The 15,338-nt window shown below is 36.1% G+C and overlaps 1 protein-coding gene across 9 annotated transcripts in view; it reads right to left on the reverse strand.

Annotated features, from left to right (window-relative positions):
- Window positions 1-15,338, reverse strand: part of COL5A2 (collagen type V alpha 2 chain) — a 516,164-nt gene that overhangs the window by 8,289 nt on the left and 492,537 nt on the right. For all 9 annotated transcript variants that reach the window (XM_078071089.1, XM_078071095.1, XM_078071093.1 and 6 more), the window contains 15 exons: window positions 13,341-13,394; window positions 13,078-13,131; window positions 12,595-12,648; window positions 12,057-12,164; window positions 11,885-11,938; window positions 11,295-11,348; window positions 10,440-10,601; window positions 9,689-9,796; window positions 8,644-8,751; window positions 7,187-7,240; window positions 4,886-4,993; window positions 4,290-4,343; window positions 1,588-1,695; window positions 1,136-1,189; window positions 32-139 (listed from right to left, as the gene is read on the reverse strand). In XM_078071089.1, coding sequence (XP_077927215.1) covers window positions 32-139; window positions 1,136-1,189; window positions 1,588-1,695; window positions 4,290-4,343; window positions 4,886-4,993; window positions 7,187-7,240; window positions 8,644-8,751; window positions 9,689-9,796; window positions 10,440-10,601; window positions 11,295-11,348; window positions 11,885-11,938; window positions 12,057-12,164; window positions 12,595-12,648; window positions 13,078-13,131; window positions 13,341-13,394 — 1,242 coding nt within the window. The remainder of the gene's footprint in view (window positions 1-31; window positions 140-1,135; window positions 1,190-1,587; window positions 1,696-4,289; window positions 4,344-4,885; window positions 4,994-7,186; window positions 7,241-8,643; window positions 8,752-9,688; window positions 9,797-10,439; window positions 10,602-11,294; window positions 11,349-11,884; window positions 11,939-12,056; window positions 12,165-12,594; window positions 12,649-13,077; window positions 13,132-13,340; window positions 13,395-15,338) is intronic.

The raw sequence follows: 15,338 nt of genomic DNA on the forward strand, positions 1-15,338 counted from the left end.
GCATTTCTTGCATGCAAACCCCTGTGATTACCTCAGGTCCTGCTTCTCCAACACTGCCCCGCACACCAGGGGGCCCGATAGGCCCAAGTGGTCCAGGGTTTCCTTCTTTACCCGAGGGACCGACTGGACCTGGAGGACCCTGCCAGAAAAAAGGACTGTATTTTAGATTCTATGAAGAGAACTTTTTACAATGACTGTCTAATCAAAGAACTGTTTTCCTTACAGAGCAATCACAATGGTTTCTCATTCATTGTCCTGCTGACTAATCAATGGAGTTCGTGCTCCTTAATGTTCACTGTTTGATCACACTTGGATTCTCCATCATCCATACATGGTAAAAGACCAGCATCAGTCAAAAACTTTACTGGACTGATCATCCACTTTTATGGGAAGAAGGCTGTTTCATCAAATCTCATGTATTATAAAGTTAATTAGAAATTTAATTAATTAGGACTAAGAAAATGGCAGAGGTATGAGTGATTAATATAAGTTAAACTTCTGTGCTTATTCCCCAGGATCTCATCACATCCCAGTTATATTAATACTACTCTTCTCAATGTTATGTATGATTTGTTTATACTGTATTTAGACATAGCAGAAATTCTTCCCACGATTGTCCTAGGTAATTATGTGTGTCAATTGTCTTAGGACATTAATGGCCTATTGGAGGCAGCACTGATACCAATTTAGAATTTTGAAAAGCTTCATATATTGGTTTCATTTTATGATTTGCTTCTGAATTAGCCTTATGCAAACTACTTCTGAAAAAGTATCTCAATTACTTAAAGGAAAAAAAAAAATATCCAGTTTCAAAATCTGTTTCTACCTCATAGTAAGTCCTATTGTATCTTCTTAAAGAGTTCAGTGAAATTTCAATGAACACAAACTAACAAAATGAAGTATCAGTATATACAGGGTAGGTAAAAGGTTTTAATGTGGGCCCATGAAGCAATGTTTCAGAATATTTCTACTTAAAGGTAATTGCTGAATGGTTTGTCTCATACATTGTCAGCTTCAGAAAACCTAGGCTGACTCCAGCTTCAATGCCATAAAAATGATACTCAAGCCCTAGCACTGTGTCACCAAAAGCATTGTGGTTATTTACATCTGCAACTTAGTAGGTTTTGTTACTTACTCTTGGGCCAAATGGTCCAGGAATTCCAGCACTGCCTTGTTCACCATTTGGACCCTAAGTAGGAAAAAAGTAAAAAATGTCGCCAAAATATTTACACCTACATTTTGCCATTCTCAGCTTTTAAAAATGATTAAAAATGTGCTGTCATTGACTTTAGCAGGATAAACTAATTTCTTGAAGTCATCAATCTCTATGATGTCTACATGAGTTGACTAATACTAAACTGTAGAGTAATGGTACATATGTCCTTTTGCTTTATTTCTTCCTACAAAATTACAGCTGATATATGGCAAATTACAATGAGTAACTGGGTAATTAAATATTCAAGATATGCTTTCAAATGAAAATAAGATATAAAAAGTCCAACCATTTTATGGACAAATAAATATTCCTGTCAAGATACCTGTGTATTTTCACATGGAAGGCAAATAATACTTAAAGGAATAACTTACAGGAGGTCCAGGAAGACCTTGAAGACCAGTGAAGCCCCTGTGACCCTTTTGACCTCGGTCACCTCGGTCTCCGTGATCACCTTTGTCACCTCGAGGTCCTTGGGGGCCCTAGAAATAGGGTCATGACATGGTATTGCTTGGTGAGATTATAATTTACTGCAATGTTAATTTTTATAGTTGTATTTACTGCACTTTTGAATACTGTACAGCAGCCCCCCCTTATCCACGGGGGATACGTTCCATGACCCACAGTGGTTGACCGAACACTATATACACTATGATTTTTCCTATACATACATACCTATGATAAAGTTAAATTTATAAATTAGGCACAAATTAGACTAACAGTAATGAATAACAAAAAGAACAATTACAACAATATACTATGATAAAAGTTATGTGAATTTGCTCTCTCTCTCAAAATATCTTATTGTATTACATTCACCGTTTTTCTTCTTGTGATGATGTGAGATAATAAAATGCCTACGTGAGGAGATGAAGTGAGGTGAATGATGTAGGCATTGTGACGTAGCATTAGGCTACTATTGACCTTCTGATGATATGTCAGAAGGAGGATCATTAGCTTCCTGACTGCAGTTAACCGCGGGTAACGGAAACCCCGCAGGGTGAAATGGCGGATAAGGGGGGGACTACCGTATGAACTAACACAGTTACTTATCTAAATAGAATTAGACCTAGAAGTTTTTGTCTATTTTCCTCAAGGAATGAAGGTGATCACTAAAAACATAAGATATATAATAATGCTTTCCAAAAGATTCAGTTTGTTAAATGCCTACCCTGCATTCATACTAAAATGATGTATTTTTAAGTTTGATCTAACTGATCTGAAACATTTTCCAAAGATTGTATTTCACATATTATGCTGATATCATTATGTAAAAATATTGCCACCATACATGGATTCTTTTAAACTAAAACATGAGTTCTTACTTACTTTTCCTCTAAGAAAGGAATGTTTATTAAATTTGCACATGTAGATGAGCTAACTGGATATGCCAGCTGGGAGTATATTAAGGAAGTTGGCCATATTTGAAAGTTGCTAAGAGAGTAGACCTTAAAAGTTCTCATCACAAGAAAATAAAATTTGCAAATATGTGAGATGACGGGTGCCAATTAAACTTACTGTGAACTTGTGATAATCATTTCACAATATATACATACATCAAATCATTGTGCTATGCACTGTAATAATGTTATATGCCAATTATATCTCAAACTTGGGGGGGGATAAAAAATTGGCAAAGCCTTGTTTAAGCAAATGGAAGAGGAATATCATCATCATTAAGCCACTCTCCTCTAAGGAAAACACAAAGAAATGCTTGTTATCCTTATATCTGCAATATCTGTACCCAAATTCATCAATCCTGATCCTGAGAAACTAAAGAAAAAAGCAACAATTAAGCATCTTCTTGTAGGATAGAAGCTATGCCTAGAGAAGAGGTAGAAATTACCAGATTAATCTGATCAGTCTTGGGCTGCCTTTTTCTTTGTTTTTTTTTGTTTGTTTGTTTTGTTTTGTTTCATTTTTTAAAGTCTTAGAAAATGGGAGCAACTCCAGGAATCCAGTGGTTCACAGTAAACAGACAAGAGGCCTATATAGGGTCACCTACTATAGGGACAGCTTCTGTTGTATTTAGTTTTCCTAAAAGATAATTCAAACTCTATCAATCTGACTTTGGAGAATGGAAAATATCAAATAGACTGGCTCTCAGGTTAATTATTTTCTTATTAGTTTCTTGTTATTTTGTTTGGTTCTCTCTCTATCTTTTTTTAATTTGGACATCTTAATTGTCAAACAGTATGGGAATCTTTTTATCATAAAAATAAGAGTAGATCTTAGTTACTTTTACATATTTTATATAGTAATGCAAATTTAAATACTAAAATCAGCCTGAATGTTTTCACATTAGAGAGGTTCTTTTGTCTTGGGGTGTCCTAAAACTTCATAATTGAAAATAAACTAAACCAGAAAGCACCTATTTAAATTACTAACTAAAGTTCACTTAATCATGAAAAATAAACCACGTTGTTTTTGTAACTAGTTAGAAAATCATTCACTTGACATGCCATAGAACTATGAAATCTTCTCCAGTGAGGCTCAAATCAAAGCTGAGAATTATGATTTAATAATAGGCCATGAATTTAAGGCTATAATTTTTCTTCATCAATATAGATATTAATTTATATAATGAGTGTGAAAGGAACATGGCCTATTAGGCTGCCATCAGAGATGATTCATTCACAGTAAAATATCTATATAATAATCATTAACCTGGAAGTAATTGCAAATAGCAAAAAGATCAGAACATGAGCAGAGTAGTCTAGCTGAAAATAAAAAATATTTGACTAGCACTTTTCAGTTTACAAAGAGATTTCAAACCCATTTTCCTATGTGATTTCTAGAAAATCTCTAAAAAGGGCACTAAGATTCCTATTATTTTGAGAGAAACCTATGACTCTAAAGGTCTTTATTGATTATTGAAAGAATTCACAGTGAAATTCAGAGGACATATGTTAAAATTATAAAAAAATACAAGCTTCTGGATATTAAATTAATATTTTTGTCCACAGTTTGAGGAACTTGCTAATTTTCATTTATGAATCTTAAATTGTGCTTCTTTGAGAGTATATGTATTTTATGTGAGAAGATTTTTATTTTTAAAGAAAAACAGAGAACTTACAAGTAAGCCACGTTTTCCAGTTCGACCAGGTGGTCCTATAGGACCCCGAGAACCCTAGAAGAAATTTTCACAAAAATTAGTGTGTAAAAAATATGCATATACTATATAGATACAGAATTCAAAAATATATAAGTTGGATACTTATATATGTTTATGTATATCTACGTGCATACTCTTATGTCTAATTGATTAAAATCAAGCTAATGTCCTTAGGCATAAGATGTGCTCACTACAACCCCAATGACACTTCTTTAGTCAATTTCATTAATTGACTTCACTGACTGAAGATCCCCTGAGTGGATTACGCTAAGACATTATTTGCTTAAATTTACCATGATGCATACTTACTACATTTCCTATCAATCACAACATCTTTAGATGATGAAATTCAAAGCATCAGGATTTTTGAATATCTATTAGAAACCAAATGTTTTCCATTAACATTAAAACAGTTTAAGTCATAATTGGCTGTTTATCATTCTTTGTTTAGAGTCCTTAATCAAATGTGCTTGTATGATTCTGTGCATGCATGCATGTAGCTCACAATATGGCACACTGATGTTTGTAACTGTCAGGATGAAACTGACTCTCCTTACCGGATCTCCTCTTTGTCCTGCATCTCCTGGGGCACCAACTGGGCCAGGAGTTCCAGGGGCACCCTGAGAGCCTGGCAGACCTGCAGGTCCAGGGTCTCCACGATCACCCTGACGAGAATAACCATGGTATTATTCTTTTCATATTTATCCTAAACCAGCGGCATTCTATATGCTCTTACTATTCATGGTAAGAAAATATAGGGACGCCTGGGTTGCTCAGTTGGTTAAGCCTCTGCCTTCGGCTCGGGTCATGATCTCAGGGTCCTGGGATCAAGTCCCGCATCGGGCTCCCTGCTCAGGGGGGAGCCTGCTTCTCCCTCTGCCTGCCACTCCCCCTGCTTGTGCTCTCTCTCTCTCTCTGATAAATAAATAAAATCTTAAAAAAAAAAAAAAAAAGAAAATATATACCTTTTTTAAACCTGATTTTTATTATTCAACTTATATTTTACTTAAATATTTTACTTATATTTACTTACTAATAAATCAAACTGAAAAGAATAAGAATATTTCCCCCAATTTCAGATGTCCTCCCTCCCCTCACTTTTACCCTATGACTCCCACAGTCAAGATTACTGGAGTGTAACAGTGTCACCTCCAGAATTTAGCATGTTTCTTACACCAAGCAGTCTTCAAGCATATCCTTTCACTTGGGATAAACACTTTCCAGAGTGTGAAAACTGGGAAAATTTTAAGGAAACCACTTTCTAGATTTTCAACTCCATATGTGTTCTCTCAGAGAACTGATCTGAAGTATCCTTCCCTACTTCCTCTTTAATAATCACCCCTCTCCCATTTTATGAAAGGAAAAGCATTCTTATCTATCTGCAATCTTATTATGGCGTAGTGCCCCAAGGAGTGAACACCTTTGGCCACCAAACTAAGGACTTTTCCAGAATGCACAGTTCACTTGAGAATAAAGCAATGAGGTATTTGGAAAGAAAGAGGCTGCTCCTTATTTCATCCAGGTGACCCAACTATGACAAGGCTCCAAATCTTATTGTTTCCTTAGGAAGTCAGAGGTGAGATCATTGTCATATGAACATGTATTATCATAATTATTTGACTTGAAAAATGGAGTCAGACCTATTCTGCTGGCAGAAGTTCTTATTTGACTGATCAGTTTGGCAACCAGGATAAACCTTGGCAATTAGGCTAGAGAATGGGCATGTAATACACTGGATAAGCTAAATGGGCAAATATAGGATTTTGAAAAAAATATATATTGAAAGCACATTTAGAATTTACCAATGATTACCCCCTTTCCAACTATTTAAACTTATGATTAAAATAAAATGTGATGGCAACTTAAATTGTGCATAGGGGTTCTTAGATTTTCAAAATTATACCAGGGAAGACATCTGCAAAATCTTTGAAGACTACTGCATTGTACAATGTATACTGACCAAGGGAAAAATCCACATGTCAAGAGAATTTGCATTCCCTGGCTTTATGATAGATGGGGGGAGGGCTTACTCCAAGATTTCTCAAAACTCTTTCTTTTTCTTTTGAGTGCCTACTAGATACTCGAAACATGCTATTTAATGCACAAATGTCCAGGGGAATAAGTAGTCATCCTATTTAAAGTATTTAAAAACTGAGGTTTAGAATATTTGTTCAAGGCTGCACTGCTGGTTACTTAAGGGAATCAAGATTCCAGTCAAAGTCTGTCTGACTTTAGAGCCCATTCTGCTGCATGATGAGCTTTCAGAGTGAAAAGAGTCATTGTGTCATAATAGATGTTAGGCTGGGGGACTGATTTTTTGCCTTCCGTGGACTGATATGAGACAACTGTGTGACTACCCAAAGGGACTGGGACTTCAGAAAAAGTTGGGGATATTTTCAGTTCAGCATAAGTCATGAGATTTAGAACACATCATGGGATATACGATATGTAGAAAGCCACATGGTTTATTTTCTCATGGGGCATTCACTTGAGGAGAGGAGTAGAGAAATTTAGATATCACCCAGCTCTATTTCTGCTTCCATACTTTTGTGAATGAGTTTGAAATTTAGGCTACTTCATCTGTATCCTCATCCAAAGCCTTCATGTTGCACCAGCTATGAAAGCAATGTGCTTTCCTACAATTAATAAGAAATGCCATCTCACTTTGCTGTGTACTCAAATCTCATTTCATTGACAAGATCTACCTAAATTATGACATTACAAAAAAGGTAGCTACTATCAAGAAAATCGGGGCTGCCCCAGAGCTATGAAAGAAAGGGTAAATTTTACTCTTTAGTATTACAAAGATTTCAAATTTACATTACTGTTGATTTTCTAATCAGTGAAAGTGCCCTTACACGTTCTCCAACAGCACCATCCCGTCCTGGAGTACCATCATTACCAGCTGGACCCTATAAAGAATCATGTTTGAAAAATGAGTTAACTGAGTAATGAAAAAAATCTCATTCCAATTGCCAGAAAAATTACAGCATGTTTCCACCTCTCTTCCATAAAGTATAAATTAGCACTTATGGAAATTTTAGTAGAAGAAAGTCTTCTGCCATGTTTTCTATTACTTGGAATTGCTTGTAAGATTATTAACACATTCTTACTTTTTTTGGTGCCAATTTTAATACAGTTTTATAGAAGACACTGCATTTTCCACTTACAATCCAGTGCTTAGAAAGTTCAATGTTATTTCCTTGCCCTGTGCACACAGTCCATATTCAGCATTAAGGATACCCAGTTATTTACTATGGCAGCTCAACTTTAAAACTATCATGGAATTTGCTATAAATTTGGGTCCTTCAGTGCTTTGTGTGGAACAATACTAAATCTATGCTCAGGTTGGCTTAATCAACCTCTTCAATGGTGGGCCCAGACCAGGCCCAGACCAGGCAGCACCAGTTGGAGGAGCCCACCCCAGGCACTCCCAGAATGCATCCTGCATTTAATCTAAATTCTTCATTTCTATTTTTTATTTTAAAACTGGGGGGGAAACCCTGAAACCCTTTGAAATACATAAGCAATAATTTTATTCTTGGAATTTTATGTTTTGTTTGTATCACCAGTGAATGAAGAAGACTTGATGGTTTTCCTCCCTTTCATATCTTAAGCTTATCGAAACAATATCTTTGAAGTTTAAAAATAAAACAACTGGGGTTAGATATGAAATAACTTTTTACAATGTACATTCTTCTCTTCCTATGTTTTTATCATTTGATGAAAAATTGCCCTGAAAGGTATTGATTGTTTCAAGAAAATGTGACACTGTCTGGTAATTTACCCATGAAAGCACTGAACAGAGGAGATTCCAACCTATAACTTCTCAAATCACTTTTCAAAAATTGATTTCCTCTCAAATGAGACTCAGGGAACATGACATGCATAATGTTACTTTATAGTGATATTTAAGTAGAATGATCTCTCCTTACTTTTCTCAAGCTGTAATTGTCATATTAATCCTATTACTACAAAACTTGGCAATTTTGAGAAATATGCCATTATAGAGTGAAATAAGATAAACGATGGATGAATGTGTCCTTTCACCTTCAAAACAATTTGGCAACAACCTAAATCAACTAAAATCCTTGGTTCCAGACTAGATGAAGTCAGTGCTTATTACCTTCTCTTTCTGTCCTCATGTAGACAACTCACTGGGGAAGTAAAGTACATCAAATAACATCACTAAGAAACTTCCGGTCAAATGCGCCATCGATTTCTAAATTTCTAAATTGATTTCTAAATAAAAAAAAAAAGCTGTTCCCATGACACCCAGATGACAAGAGGAGAGTTATTTTGATGTAGCACTCACTTCGGGTCCAGGCTCCCCTACAGGGCCATTTGAGCCCGGGGGTCCCACGGGGCCAGGCGGACCTTTATCCCCTGGTGCGCCAGTAGGTCCTACTTTTCCTGGTGTGCCCTGAAATAAGCATATAAATATGTCAACCACTTCTGAAGAAATGTAAGAAAGCCAGTTTACATAAAGGCTGCGTTTATTCAAATGGCACCTCAGTCCTGCCTTCTATAATATTAATTATCCATTATCCCACAATACTCACTTTATTTCTGTATCCCGGCACTTGGGTTTCACTATCTTATTGGGAGATTGTGCTTCTGGGTGCTTGGCTCACTTCTGGTAACAGTAAAATCTTCCCTAACTCCAGGTTTGCTGGTTTCAGATCTCTACCCACATTCCCCCAGTTCCAAGGTCACAGCGGTACATCTCTCTGTCCACGTTCCATATAAAAACATCATTTTTTTCCCCCACAAGCATGTAAACTTTTAGCAGTAAAATTTAATCTCTTCAAAGCTAAGAGTAAGTCAAACTTTTATCCCCACTCCAGGGAATGTGAGGTTCTTAGCACCCTCCAGGGAACAGGAGATTACTTTCAGAGTCTATCTTTATCGCTCACCCCACTTTCACCTCCAATATTACTTTGGTTCAACTACTTCTTCCCTTTGATGATTTATGAAAACTTGCCCTCTGAACTGTGAAATATGGATGTTTTGGTTAGGCATGTTTATTTAAAAAGAGGCTACCTACTCACCAGAGGAGATTATCCCCTTTCTCTAGCTCCACGGGTATTTTTAATCTTTGAAGAAAGATTTAGAATCACCCAAAATCCATATCCTTATTTGTCTACTTCTCTGGTCCCCGGGTTAAATAAATATATTTTCAAAGACTTTGCAAGGTGCTTAAGTAAAGAATTTGACATTCAAAGTCAAAGGTTTTTACGATACTCAGAATTTGTGTCTAAAAAAGACTTCAAATCTACTAAGAAATGAAAGATAAATTCTCTCTTCGCAAATTATATTGCACATAATCAGATGAAATATTGACCGACATGGCCACTCACCGCTGGGCCCGGCAGGCCGGGCATGCCTCGCTCTCCACGCTGTCCTGGCATGCCCACAATTCCTCTTTGTCCAGTGGTTCCAGCTGGGCCCGGGGGACCGTCAGGACCCTAATATTGAGGATAAACTATAATTAGAAATCCTCCAGGATAAAACCATATGCAAGGACCAGATCACAGCTTTATAGGTTTTTCAGACCAAAAAACGAATTCTGTTTCATAAAACCATACTACATAGGAGTAGTCATAATTTATACTCCACACAGAGCCTCTAACATTGTTTAAAGGTGAAAGCAGCTCATTGATTTCCAAGAAACTTGAAGAGTAATGTGAATACTGAAGGAATGAAAGAGGTAACTATTCAGGCAACTATTTTTCCTCTTTTTAAAAAGACAAATAAGTTTTTTAAATAAAGAAAAGAAATAGTAACCTAACACATTAGTGTTTCGAGACATTTAGATATCAAATAAAATAACGTATTTTTAAAAATTGTCTTTATACAGCACAGATACTTAACAAAGAATGTTCTCTTTAGTTTTTGAACACCACGCCCATTACTGTTATATTTTATACTTCTACATATCCTTTTTTTTTTCTAGAGCAGAGAAGTGTAAATTTAAAACATATAGGGCCTAAGGATTTATGAAAGCACCCAGGTTAATGTATACAGTTTCTTTTCGGCAGTGAATATTACAGGTATCTATCAGTAAATATCTCTAATAGAGGTGGCCGCAAACCAAGATGCCAAACTTACTGGTTGCCCATCTTCTCCTGGGTCTCCTTTGTCTCCTGGGCCACCAGGGGGGCCAGCTGGTCCTCGATCTCCCACTCGCCCATGAGAGCCAGGGTCCCCACGAAGACCTGGCGGTCCCTCCTTCCCAGGCTCCCCTAAGGGCCCTGCAGGTCCTGGAGCTCCCTAGTAAAGATAGAAAGAAACCCGGGATGGCAGAGTGGAAGCCACATTAGAAGACTTGATGCAATGGCCTCTCGGGTTCATTTTTCCTGTTAGATAATCAGTCATTCAGTGGATTTAAACAAAATTAAACAAAACAGAGCTGCAGATTCATTTCCCAGGAGGAAATCTAAATTATTTGCAGACAATTACCTTTGACTCAATATCAAAAGTGTGTTGAAATTAACTTGAATTTTTAAACATCTTAAGCCTCTGCTCCATCAGTGAATATATAACATTTTATTCTGTCTGACCTGATCTTATCATGAAAGAATAACATTTATTAAACAAAGTTTCAGAGATGCTTCCTAACTGGAGGAAATGGTTATTAGCACACAATACCGTTAGAATTTAGTACTCAAATGGAATAAGAGTCAAACATTGGGGCTAAAAAGGACTTGTAAATAAGCTCCTCCAGGAAACACTGGATGATTAAAGGTGAATTTACTTTGATAGGATACCAGTGTGTATGAATTATTAGGATAATGGTTGTTAACATAGGTTAACAAATCATTAAGGGATTAAATAAAAGAATAAACAGTAACTCATATATGTGTATCTATATAATGTGTATATATGTGTGTTTGTGTGTATTTTCGCGTGTATGTATGGGTGATTACTCCACTACCAATGATTTGAGTTACTGAATTGACTTACAGGAGGGCCTGGAGGTCCAACTCTGCCAGCAGAACCAGGAAACCCCGTAGCACCCTAGAAATACAATATCATATAAGCAATTTTAAAATAACTATTAATTACATATACTTTCTGGGATCTATTTTTTTCACAGGGATGCTTAGGCTTTAGATTCCCTTCCTTGTTATAAACAATAGATTTTTTTTTTCTTGCATACTATGTTTTTGGGAATGGATCTGCATTAATCAGTAGGAAGGATGCTATTTTTCTCTTTCCACTTTCCATTTATCTTGAACATACAAGTATGTTCAAGGCTCGTGCTAGGATCACATTAATCTTTTGCATCACAGAATCCTGTAGAGTAGTTCCCCATTATTCCTCACCTCTTCCATAGGTAATATATTCTTTATGTTATATGGGAGGCAGCTGGGTCTCCAAGATCATAAAACTAATTGCAACCCAGATCTCCATTTAAGTGCCCTTTCCACGACAGTTTACTTATACAAGTAAAAACTTGCTGTTACAGCTTCAGATTAACTTTAAAATGGCCATGAAGAGCTAGGTGTCTGCGACTAGCTGTGTGTAATTCCCAGAGTTTCAAACCAACTTACGGGTGGACCCTGAGTTCCTCGGCCACCTTTGAGTCCAGGAACACCATTAGGACCCTACATAGAAAAACATGAACAAAAGATCACTATAAGGAAAGCAACATGGGCTAAACACAAAGCCTCACCATTGGGCATGTGACTCAGGTTATTGGTGTTTGTTTTGCTTTCCACTTACATGAGGGCCTGGGGATCCTGCTAGACCTTGTGGCCCAGGAGAGCCTGCATCTCCCTTCTGTCCTGGCTCTCCGGGTTCCCCTTTTATTCCAGGCTGCCCATCGGGACCCTATATCAATTGTTTAAATAAACAATCAATTATAACACTTATAGACAAGCTATTCGACAGTAATTATTACCAACATATCATTTAACCATATATTGTTAAATGATGCTTTGTGTTCAGTATTAGAGCACAGGAGAAGAAAATGCCCTAATGAGGTCTTTGAAGGCAGTCTGAGAAAATAAGTTATCCCACCACATTTTTATTATACCAAATAAGTATAGAATTTGAAATAGTGTGAACCCATCCATTTTAGTGCCAGTCATGGAAGAATGTATGAAAGAATGTATTGAAAATGAGAATATTGCCTAGAAAACTGTAAACTTTCCAGCATCTTTGATATACCTTCAACACACAGGACAATGATAATTAATTGAATTTATTGCTATCATAAGAAGAGTGTTCATCGTAAATTAGAGATATTTGAAAATTATACCTGAGGTCCAGCAAAACCAACAGCTCCAGTGGGGCCATTTTCACCGCGAGAACCCTAGGATAAAACAAAATTACTGTAGCTCTCATACTTTATTCTAAATGGGAACAGTATTTAAAAATACAATTATATAAACTTACAGTGTTTTGAAATGTATAGATAGATGATTAGATGTATTTCTTGAGGAAGACTCTTAAGGGTGATATAGAGATAAGGGCCATAGAACAAAATTTCCAAGGTCTGAAGTTTTTAAACTGTCTTAATTATTTAGTAAATGAGTTGCTTACCAAGATTTAATAGGTGGCATACAAATAACAAGACTGGTAAGTTTTTGAGTTTAATGAGAGAAGTAAGCGCTGAAAACTAAGAAGTTATAAATAGCCTGAACCAACAGGCATGGTTTTATATAAATATCAGGACAAAATGATGAACTGTTTTCCTGGTCAATTCCACTCTAAAAAAAACAATCAAAATACTGTCACTTACAGGATTGCCACGGGAGCCAGGAGGGCCAACTAAACCTCGAGGGCCAGGTTCACCCTAGAAAGCAGACGTTAGATGGTTATTGTCCAAAGCAGGAGCAAAACATAATGCAACTGGAGGGCACTGAGTGCTATGTGTAGGGCAGATGGTGGGGAGAACTCTGAGATGATCTTGCCCAACTACCACATGTTATGAAAGAGAAAACAGCATGAGAAAGAGTTATCATCCAGACTTCCTGACTCTGAGCCCACAAAACATCAATTTACCTTTTCTCCAGTGGGACCTGCAGGACCCGGAGGACCCAAGGGACCTGGAAGACCCTGTCAATGAACAGAACATAGACATATTGAAGAAAAGAATGCATGAAATTCTCCATGATTAAACAAAGGAGGTACCATTTTGTTATAGCTTAGCTGCTTTTGCAAAACATTGTCTAATAAATGATATAATTTGTATATTCTTAAGATTTTTCTATTTACTCTAAAACAATTTCCTGGATGTTCTCCACAAAATGTTCTAATCTCTTTCATCCATCTCAACTCATCCCTACATAATACTGTCTTCAAACATTAGTTCTAAATTAATGCTACTCTTCTACAATGTTTCTATGTTTCCTGGCCCATTTAATTTTGAAATTTGAGTGTAGATTGAAAAAAGCTTTTCTTCTTTTGTAGAGAATATTATATTCTTAAATTATATGAACAAAGTACCACTCTATTTTTTTTTAAGTGAAACTGTGATAAAGCATTGAGTTTTCTACATTCTCTTAAGATTACAAGGAGTGTGACTACCCAACTACACTGAGGTTGGGGTTCTTTATGCTCAGAGCTCAGGGAGCTATCACATGGAGGTTCCAACTGGGTCTTCTTGACATGTGGTCACAATCTTTAAACTGGACTATAGTGGAGTCTTTTCTGGAACAAATTTTCTATCTGATATTTGTGCATTGCCTCTTCATATGCAGCCCAACTATTCTTTTGTTACTTAATTTTTGTATGTATTATGGAAGGAATTTAAGGAACAAAAAGGACTTCTTAAATTTATATTCTTATAAGAACATGAGAAAACTGTGACCATATATTCTCTAGATCTATAATAGAACAATATTCTTCCAATAATTTACCTAATATATTTCCTTAAAGAATCAGATTAAATATAAAGATCACTTCATTAAATTCACCCCCCCTTTTATTTTTTCTTACAGAGAAAACATGTTATTCATTTTTTCCCTTTACTATGAGATTACAGCAAGTGGTCTGCTTTGCTTCCTCCTTAAAGCAATGTATTGTCCTTAGTGAAAATAAAGTAGTCATTGCTCAAGTCCTGTTTCTATTACACTGCATTTTAAAGTTAGTTCATAGGAACAATAGATACATATTTCAAATTTCACCTTAAAATTAACTGTCAATGCAACACTCCTTCAAACAGCACTGCACTACTTTACTACTCACTATAGACCATCTATGACATAAGATACAAACAACCTGCCAGATATACTTAGACCTTTCTTGAAATACAAAATCAAATATTAGAGCTAACTACAAGGCAAGAAACATCTCATGTTCATAATTTGCTAAGTTAAGCATGTGACATCACTCTTAAGTAGATTTTCAGAAAAAAGAAAAAAGGGATAATTACCACTCAGACTAAAAATTTTCTTTATTTTACTTTATTGTCTTTATCAAAAGTTAATATAATCAGTGCATTAACAGTGGCTCAATGTGCCAAATCAATATGTTAACGATGGTTCAATGTGAGCTCTTTTTTATGGTACAAGTGCTCTTACCAGGGCACAGAATGACAACTACCAGCAAACCATGTCACACTGAAACAGAAATTATTCCTCAAATATCAGGAATTATTCCAGGAAATGTTGAAAGTCTGAGCAGCTGTATCTATCTGCTCTTACATGAGAGAATAATTTCATTAACATCTAAAAAATTATATCCAGTCTGTCCTTAGAATTGCAAATGTATTCTATGTTTGAGAATCAAAAGCTTGTTAAAGGTCAGCTTCTGACATGACATTAAACAATGCCTTGGGGTCAACCATCCCTCTTTACATTTCACTTCTTCATCCTCTTTATTGATGAAAGCATTAATGACGATTCATTGTGCAGTAATTTTGTCACCCCTAACGTCCAGCCAACTCAAGCCTCAACTTGGCTACTCTGCAAAACTCTACTTGCCTGCCCTGGAATGAGGTCTAGAACAGCTCATTAGACTAACACTTGAACAAAAAATAAACATTGCATATGAAATAAA

The sequence above is a fragment of the Halichoerus grypus genome, chromosome 4, assembly GCF_964656455.1.
Source record: "Halichoerus grypus chromosome 4, mHalGry1.hap1.1, whole genome shotgun sequence".
In the NCBI taxonomy this organism is placed as follows: domain Eukaryota; kingdom Metazoa; phylum Chordata; class Mammalia; order Carnivora; family Phocidae; genus Halichoerus; species Halichoerus grypus.